General features: G+C 39.9%; 1 protein-coding gene across 1 annotated transcript in view; it reads left to right on the forward strand.

Annotated features, from left to right (window-relative positions):
* The first annotated feature begins 624 nt into the window (after nucleotides 1–624).
* The window catches only part of LOC142383707 (DNA topoisomerase I, mitochondrial), a 40,551-nt gene continuing 31,807 nt past the window's right edge, over nucleotides 625–9,368 (forward strand). Inside the window, exons 1-7 of the mRNA XM_075469365.1 lie at nucleotides 625–737; nucleotides 2,418–2,472; nucleotides 4,590–4,636; nucleotides 7,984–8,103; nucleotides 8,202–8,289; nucleotides 8,418–8,545; nucleotides 8,642–8,757. Of these exons, the coding sequence (XP_075325480.1) occupies nucleotides 625–737; nucleotides 2,418–2,472; nucleotides 4,590–4,636; nucleotides 7,984–8,103; nucleotides 8,202–8,289; nucleotides 8,418–8,545; nucleotides 8,642–8,757 (667 nt within the window). The remainder of the gene's footprint in view (nucleotides 738–2,417; nucleotides 2,473–4,589; nucleotides 4,637–7,983; nucleotides 8,104–8,201; nucleotides 8,290–8,417; nucleotides 8,546–8,641; nucleotides 8,758–9,368) is intronic.

Genomic DNA, 9,368 nt, shown 5'->3' on the forward strand with positions numbered 1-9,368 from the left:
AGAAGACAAATTAAATTTTTCGTCACTAGTTTAAAAATGAATCATATTATATTCCATATCATAAACCCTCAAATTCAGCCTTTTACAATTTGACAAAACGTCATTGCCTCTTCAACGTGTTACCAGCTAACGGATAGGTCACTCAATTAAACGGGTCACGTAATACACTGAAACACCACCGAATCTGGCAACCAGTAGAACTTCTTTAACCAATCAGAATTCAGTTTGCACTTACGCAAGCACAAGTCAACTGCAGCAAGAAATCGCGCGAGAAACGTCTCTCTCCTTCAAAGAAATTAGATGCTTTAAAAAGTTTTTTTTTTTTCACGAAAAGCAGCCCATTTTGCCGAAGTAACAAGCGGTGGGTAAATGTATTCTTTAGGTTCCCTCTGGTTAGCTATATAATTCTTATATGATATGTTTTTTTTTATGTGAAGCGTTAGCATGACACGTTTACGTTAAGCTAACTTAAGTTTGGTGCAAGGCTAACAAACGGCTTTTTTTTGGGGGGGGGGGCTCTTTGGACATTTGACTAACTAAACTCGATTTATTATAATTTTTTTGCAACGTTTTTGCAGCTGACCATTCAATCTTTACTGTGGTTTGTTCAGGAGCGTGTGAGAGATGGGAAGAGAGGATGCTAAGGGAGACTCAAAGGCCAAGCACAAAGCGACGAAACTGAAAAGGCTGAGTGATTGTGAACGCGCAGGTGCCGGAGGGGATCTTATCAAGAACAGGTGAATAGTGTGCATGTACAAAAGATGGTTTGCTGACGGTCACAATTTAGCATGCACCTTATCATAATTTCACCATAAGATATTGAGGCTACTTTATGGAATCAGTACCCTGAACCCCTGTGACATAATTGCAACGTTAGAGCAGCTTTCTTATAATCTATGCATATGATCTTCCTGCTGCACATCTTAACATCTGTGCAGTGTCGACGCAGGGCCCACATCAAAGCTAGTTTTGCAAGGAGCGTTGCCTTTCATGTTGGTGGAACGTGGAGACAAATTAACTTGTGAGGAAAAAAAATAATACTTCAAAGGTTGAAGTAATAAGATGAGTCGTATGGCAGGATGTATGGTATCACTAAATGAGAAGATACAAAAAGTGTATCTGAGAAAATGCCTCACTGGCTGAGCTGTCAAGCAAGCTGGTGGCTTTGATTGCATGCAGTCATTTCACAGAATACAGTGGGTACTCCATCTTCATATGAATAAATTAATTTCCTTTGATATCTGTTGCGTTTATTACCATGCATATGTGAGCAGACAAATGAATGCAGAGTGATCTGTCATTGGCTTGTGTAATTGATGAGAGAAGAGAGATGAATAGACACCTGTAAGCGCCAGTGGCAGCAGAACAGGCAGCTTTCTGTGACAGCCAGCCTCGTGTTATTTCATGGCACACTGACTGAATTAGTGATTAAGGATCAACTTATCCTCCTCAGCCTCAAGAGTTGTGGAACTAATTTTCCTGAGCAAGCACCTCCTGCTTTAATTGTGTTATCGCCTCAGTCAGATGTTCAAATTTGAGATTTCTGAATTGGGGGGGGGGGGGGGGGGGGGGATTGTATTTAGCTGGGAAGTAATTGCAGCTCATGCCACATATAGCCTTGAAGAATGGAAAGGTCAAACTGAAAAGAAACATGTTTGATGCTGTACGGGGATCTTCTGGGACACTGCTTGTCAGTTTGGTGACATTTTACGACATTACCTGAATAAAATTATCCTAACAAGGCCGAGTCGTCAGTCTAACAACCGCTAAAGATTCCTGTAAGCCTTCACTCGGATGAAAGTGTAGCTCAGACTATTTCACAGTGGGATTTACATTGTTCGTTGCTGGATTCAGATTTGTAAAAGTTGTAATGTTGCTTCGTTTTATACCACACTATGCCTATCTTCAGCAAGATCCCCGACTGTTAAAACAGCCATGACACGTTTTTTATTTAATTTTTTTTATTTTTATGGAAACCTGCTTTCAAGATGAGGCTTGCCCTCTGAGGTTTGATACAAACAGACGTCTTCCATTGAATTGATGGCATTCTAAGATGCAACAAAAACAGCTTTTCCGCCCTTTTGTCTGGCTATCAGGGACACTTTTCTTTGCCATACCACGCAGGTATTCTTCACAATGAGCACTTATCACATCTCAGCTGAGTTGAAATTTGCCTCTTACTCATGCTCAAACTTACCAGGGGGCATGCAGCTCTAGCAGGGGTGTGATTGTGTTTTGTGTGAAATGCTGCTTGTGGACCATTGAGTTATTTAAACAGAAAAAGGGAAAATTGAGATCTTTATATTTCTATTTTCCCCTTGCAGTTCTACAGTCCAACTTTTTGTGTTAAAATTATTGTGCCACTTAAACATCTTCTCTCTTTCTCTCATCTTCTATCTTGACGTAATGTTTAACAGCACAAAGACAACTAAATCAACAGAGAAGACGGACAATGGAAAGTCTCACAAAAAGGTAGAATGCACATTGAGTTGCCTGTGGTATGAAATGCGCTATATAAATAAAGATTGATTGATTGATTGATAGTAATGTTGCACCGATACCACTCTGTTTAAAAAAAAAAAAAAAAAAAAAAAGTGTGTGTGTGTATATATATATATATTCATTTTATTTTTTATGTTTTTCAAACAGAGTGGTATCGGTATGGTATCGGTGTGTGTGTGTGTATATATATATATATATATATATATATATGAAGAGCTGCATACTACTTGGATGTAAAATGTAAAATCTTTGTTAGTTTACAAGTTCATAAAACACATGGGGTGGGGGGCTCCGATCTAATGGAGAGAGAGAAGGATTGGGAACGCCGGCTTCCTTGGTCGCGACACACACGACAGGCTTACCCTTAACACAGCACACGGAATGAAAACCCACTACAAGTCAGGCTAGCTTCACTAGCTTTAAGGCACGCTTTAAACACAGCACACAGAGTCAACACACCACAAAACACGCGGCTAACCTGCAGCATATGGCGCCCGTTTAACCACAGACCCGTCACTCCTCCCCACGCAACCCCACCAATCAATACCACATAACAATAGGCCGACCTATACATAAACACTAAAACACCAAGTTAAAAGGAGAGGAATACTTAACTCGCCCACTTGGTGAGACCCTCCCCCGGGGTCTGAGCTTGTGCCGCCGTCCAACTCCCCGGGGTAAAGGCTTTGCTGGAAGGTGAAGATGGTAACTGGCTGTCGGCTGGTAGTGCGCTGTCACGACTGCTCCTCACACATAGAAAAAGCTGCCCCGGCATTGGTTAAGAACGGCTATTGGCCCGCTCTCATTGGTCTGGAGCAGGCCAATAACGATAGCTGCACAGTGATCACAACACAGTGTAGCGAGTGTCGGGAGATTTTCAAGTGTCATACAAGTATCGGAAATGGTATCGGTGCCCTATTTGTTGGTACTCACCGATACCGCCATTTTAGTGCCGATCAGGGCCCCGCCTGATACTGGTATCGGTATCGGTGCAACACTAATTTATAGAATACTCATTTACTTCTATTCTCTATGAGCTGTGTGGGGCTGTTGCTAAAATGTTGTGGCAGATGTGTTTGAACAGGATGTGCTGTGTTTACCTATCATATTGTTTCACTCAAATATAATGCCTCTTTAAAGTGTAATAGGGTTGTAACTGTGCCATGAAAATGATTTTGTTTCTCTTTTTAAATAACTCCAATATCTTATTGCATATTGACCCGGTCGGTCGTGCACATCATCTCCTTCAGGTTCCCCCAGTTGGGCAGCAACCTCTGGGGCTGATCAGAACAAAGTGCTAAAGATTGCAGTCACTCTAATGGTTTCTAAAGGATCCAGTCCTTGCTGACACTTATGCTAAAAATTGCTGTTTAAAAAAATGTTTTTGTCTCCATCTAATCTTATAGTTCATGACAGCTAAACATGTACATTTTGTAATAACACTTGACCATTTTACGTTATGGATAATTAAAGAGGCCGCCTTTTTGGGTGACATGCGAGTGCTGTGGTTACCAGCCAGCGGATGTGCATGATGTCTCCAGATTTCAGTCAGATCAGTCCTTTGGAGGGCACTTCTGGCTCTTAGTGCTAAATATGGTGCAAAAGCCAGTTTGAGATGTCAGGATTACATCAACCTTATTCAGCATGGGCTACCAGTCAGTAAGCTCCATTTTATTTGAATCCAGCAGCATTGGTCAAGTATATTTACCAACTCATAACACTTCAAATAAAAACTTATGGGCAGTGCTTTCATCACATTTGTTTTTGGGGGATTTAGGCTAAACCGATAGGTGTTTTGTTGTAAGAGAGGCACTGATCAATCAGCTGATCCACAGAAGTGGTGGAATTCTAGTGTGTGAGTGAATGTGTTGACTGTTTTAAGAAAATGAACAATTGTTTGCATAAAAAAAGGTGCTTTCAGGGCCTCAGGTAAGTGACTTCAAGATTCTAAATGTAACATCATTCAATATAAGATGTTACAGTTCTAGTTGTATACTGTTTCAGGGCCTCTTTTGGGTTACTACAGTTGGTGACTGTCCTTGCAAAGCTGGCATGCTGTACTGAGCTTGAATTTATTGCCCGCACAGGTCAAGACACCTAAGATTGAGACCCTGGATCCAGTCAGCAGTTCCAGGTAGGAATGAATTCCTAATACCAGGAAATGGTATACTATTAAAGGCTGAGACTGTAAGCTGACAAGGTATTATGGTGCTTTTGTGCAAAAACCATTATTCTCCTTTCTTGCTCCCTCCTGAGGTGATGGAAATTGATTCCTGTGTTTTGATGTTCGGGGGCCCCAGACAGAAAGCGTTCTCATTTTATACAGTGTGTTAAGTTGTCTCTGAAAATTAATTTTTACTTTATCCATAAGACAAATATGCGGCCTTGTCAGGAGAGTAATAAACGAGAAGGCATGGTTACAGTAATCTGATGCACAGCAGGAAGTTGCCTCGATGGCAGACTGTGGCCGAAGGCCTGCTGTGTCAAATCTGTCTCACAGCAGTATTTCTATATAGTTGTTAATGGATTATTTCCCAGATGCAGATTTCACCCAACCCAATGACATGAGTGACATTTCAAAGGATATGTTAGTTGGAAAAATTATTTTGCTATGTTTTGGCTTTTGATATTTCCCTTTGGGGATTTGTTTTTCTCAACCCCCAAAAGGTTTGGGGAGTAACTGCTGTTTGAGTGGGTGTCATGAAGGGAGGAGAGCTGAAGCCTTGCAGCAGAGTTGTTGAAGGAACATAAGGCTATTAGAACCACAGACCGTAAATGTCAATGGACGCAATGACCCACCTTTCTTTGTATAGCTTTTTATGGATTTTGGTCAGTGGTGCAGTATAGCAAAAAAAAAAGGGAATACTACCAACCCTTCGTCTCTTTCTCTCCACATTTTGCAGTTGAACTAAATTGCTTGGCTGCTACACCTGCTTGGATTTTCAAAGGTGACTTAAAAAGAGAACGGGTTGAAAGTTGGACAAAGGCTTCATGTACGTCTCAAACGTTTGGTGACGCTAAAAAGAACCTTGGTTCGCAAGTAGTCTGCCTCCTGCAAAGGTTAAGAATAAAAGTGTGTCAGTAATTTCCTCAGGAATGGTTGTGATTGTGACACCTGCTGGCAGACATCGGGGTCTCTGCATTTAATTGTCCCATTAAAATTCCCCATCTTTGAGAGCTGGTGAACAAAGACTTAAGTAGAGGGAGTCTGCTGTAATGGATTTAGTGAATGTGGCTTATTGTGGTCTGTCTTATTTCATACATAGTTTAAAAAAAGAAAATACAATTCATGAGTACCTATGCGAGAATATAAAAGCAGTATATTTACTTTGAACTTTCTGGATAAATGTAACTAACCTTTAGCATAAGTGAAAGTGTTCAAACCTTCACAGTAGGCCTCTTTTTATTTAATCTTTTGCAGCAGAGGTTCTACAGATCGTGATGGGAAAAGACTGTATATCAGTAGTAACATTAAGTATAGCTCTGCTGTTTAATGTGCCTATAAGGTTTGATAATGTAATGGCAAGCCAGCATGTACACTACCAGGAATATACTACACATGTGCTTCTGATGTGTGTTGAAGAAGCAAGACTGTACAGTGAAAACATATCAAATTAATCTTTTTTTTTAATTTTTTTTATTATTAATTGGATTATTTCAATGGGTCAGACTCTCTTTTATTTGAATGTGTCTGAAATGTATTTATTTATTTTTTTTTGTCATCAAATGTAGGTCTCAAATTATCATTGTTTTATGCCGAAGCACATTCTGCACGCACGAAAGATCAGACAGAGTAAGGGTGGACAAACAGAGGCTAGTATCATAACCTTCAGGGTCACACTGTTGAAGTGCACAGGGAGAGAGTGTTGCCTCATAAATGTGTACCGAGTGGCTTGCAATTAGAATTCAGTAAACCAATTTCACAATTATGTCTCTGTGCTTTACGTTCCCCATTTTCTTGCAACATATTATAACCTCGATGGCTAAACATGACCTTAAAAAGTCATATTTATATTATGTTTACTCTACATACATACTTGTCCTCGTGTTAGAAAGAGCCCCAGGTGTTAATGCATTAACTGAATCTTCTGACAGTGAAAGAAAAACACTTTTATTCGTAATGGTGGTGCTAATTTTTCCTCTTTTTGGCATTTTCCCTGCCCATCAATTGTTCAGTCTGCAGGGAAATGCAAGCTTACTTATGTGTATTATTATTATTATAATTTTTCTTTCATTTCTAATTGCTATAATTATGTCATTATCATTACTGTTTCGATAATGTTTCTTAATTATGACATTTATGTGTGATTACTTGTGGTCAGCGAGTCATCTTGTATGCATAAGTTTTGTATTCCTCATGTAAGGGTAATTTTTATAACCATCGATGTGGCAGGAAGCACTGAAGAAGCAGCCATTAAGCTTTCCTTCAGCCTGGTTATTAGCTTTTTACATAGGATCTCATTTCTAATAAAAATGAATATTTAGTCAGATAAAAATGAAGAAAACATGGAAACACAACACTTAAAGGGATAGTTCGCCTCTTTTGACATGAAGCTGTATGACATCCCATATTAGCAATATCATTTATGAACATTGACTTACCCCCTGCTGCGTCCTGTGATCCGAGTTCCAGCCTCGTTTTGGGGTCCACGAAACTAGTCCGGCTAGTTGGCTGGGGGCACAAAAATAAAGCGTTTTGCTTCTCAAAAAAATATCCGTTCAAAAGAGTAATCCAGGAAAAAGTCAGACCTCACTTCGCTTGGCGCTATTTTTGCCTCCCTTGATATCAATGCATCCAATGTAAAACTGTGCAGACCGAAGAGCAGACCGAGCACTCCCCTGCTTCCGAGCAGTAAACACCGTAACAGGTGCAGCTATCGCTAGGTGGCTAGGGAGTGCTCGGTCTGCTCTTCGGTCTGCACAGTTTTACATTGGACGCATTGATATCAAGGGAGGCAAAAATAGCGCCAAGCGAAGTGAGGTCTGACTTTTTCCTGGACAACGATTTTGTGATGCAAATGTATTACTCTTTTGAACGGATATTTTTTTGAGAAGCAAAACGCTTTATTTTTGTGCCCCCAGCCAACTAGCCGGACTAGCTTCGTGGACCCCAAAACTTGGCTGGAATTCGGCTCACAGGACGCAGCAGGGGGTAAGTCAATGTTCATAAATGATATTGCTAATATGGGATGTCATACAGCTTCATGTCAAAAGAGGCGAACTATCCCTTTAATAAAATTTTAGCCGTGTTTTTCCTTGTGGGATCAAATGAATTTAAAGTGATATTGAAACATTATTTGCATCCTTTTAAGAAGGATGGTTGTTACCTTACTAAAAGCTTAAGACTCGAGCTGAAGTTTGAAAAGAACTTTTAGATGAGAGAGCTGATACCTCAGTCAAAACGACTCACTCGGTGAGACTATGAAGGGCATGGAACTGTGATTAGGGGGATAAAACTGTCCTCTTCTTTTTGTGATTTAGTGATCTTGTGAAACAAGAGCCTACGGATGATGACTTTATTGCAAAGAAGACAGGGTTGAAAAGAAAAAGAATTAAAGATGATCCAAAGGAAGGAACATCTTACTCCGCTGCTTCACCCACGTGAGTCTAATCGGTCTGGGCTGTGGATTTGCATTTTGGCCTGTCAATCATGTTAATATCTGTATATAAATGTTGGGTTGTTGTCTTAATGTCTTTAGCACAAAGAGAAGAAATAATCAACATCGTGATGAAGAAGAGAGTGAAGGAGAAACTCAGAAAAATAAGTCAAAAAAGAGAGAAAAAAAGGTAAAGCTTTATCTTCCAGGTAATATTTTATCTACCTTTAACGTTGGTTAGATGTTTTTGGCTCCTGGAAATGTGGTTCCCGGTGGGACTGTTTGTCTGCACATTTTAAAGAGTTTTTCTCTGCGCAGACTGTAAAGAAAGAGGAAGGGGAGCATTCGGTCTCAAAAAAAGTAAAGAAGACCAAGGAGGAAATTGAGGAAGCACGACGGCTGAAGATAAAAAAGAAGGAGGAGGAGGAGCAGAATCGCTGGAGATGGTTGTGAAGTTTATTTTTTCTGTCTTTTTATTTTTATTTTTTAATATCTTGCGATGACTTACCTTTCCTATTTTTCATCACTCTGCTTTTTGTTAGGTGGGAGGAAAAGAAATATGAAGATGGGGTGAAATGGAGATTCTTGGAACACAATGGACCGTACTTCCCACCTGAGTACCAGCCTCTCCCTGACAATGTTCACTTTTACTATAATGGTCAGTGTTGTGAAATTCACCAGAAAGGCCGATTCCAACCGTGTTTGTCCCCTTCATGAATATAATTCACAATTATGTTGGTACCTAGATACTGTAGAGACCATTAAGTAAATATAGACATGTCAGAACTTTATTTCACTTGTGCTTTTACCTGGAATACATGATTTCGAGTACATTCCCGAGCCATCACAGCTTACTTATTGGGGGTCACATTTTTTTATTTTGTTAAGATTGCTACACCAAAATTCTTAATGGCAACCCCTCCACCGAAAAAACAGTTCTATATTTGAATAAAACGCTCGTTCAAAACTGAGTCTTGGAGGAGACAAGGATGAAGATGTGTGCAGCATTAGAAAGAGAAATGGGAAAACTGATGGCCTTCTCTTTTTGTATTACCAGCTGCTTTCTCTTTCAGTGTGCACAGCAGGTTGAATTCTTCCTTTTTATTCTATAAAGTAAAAACAAAGCTTTTCTAATCTTTCACATGGTCTGGACTTTAAATCCAGGGTTACACATTATTCACAAAATCACCATTAAACGGTACCAAAAAAAGCAAATGTGATACAGAACAAAGCACAAGGGAAGCTCTATGCATCTAAGCCATGCTGTGC

The sequence above is a fragment of the Odontesthes bonariensis genome, chromosome 7 (assembly GCF_027942865.1).
Source record: "Odontesthes bonariensis isolate fOdoBon6 chromosome 7, fOdoBon6.hap1, whole genome shotgun sequence".
NCBI lineage: Eukaryota > Metazoa > Chordata > Actinopteri > Atheriniformes > Atherinopsidae > Odontesthes > Odontesthes bonariensis.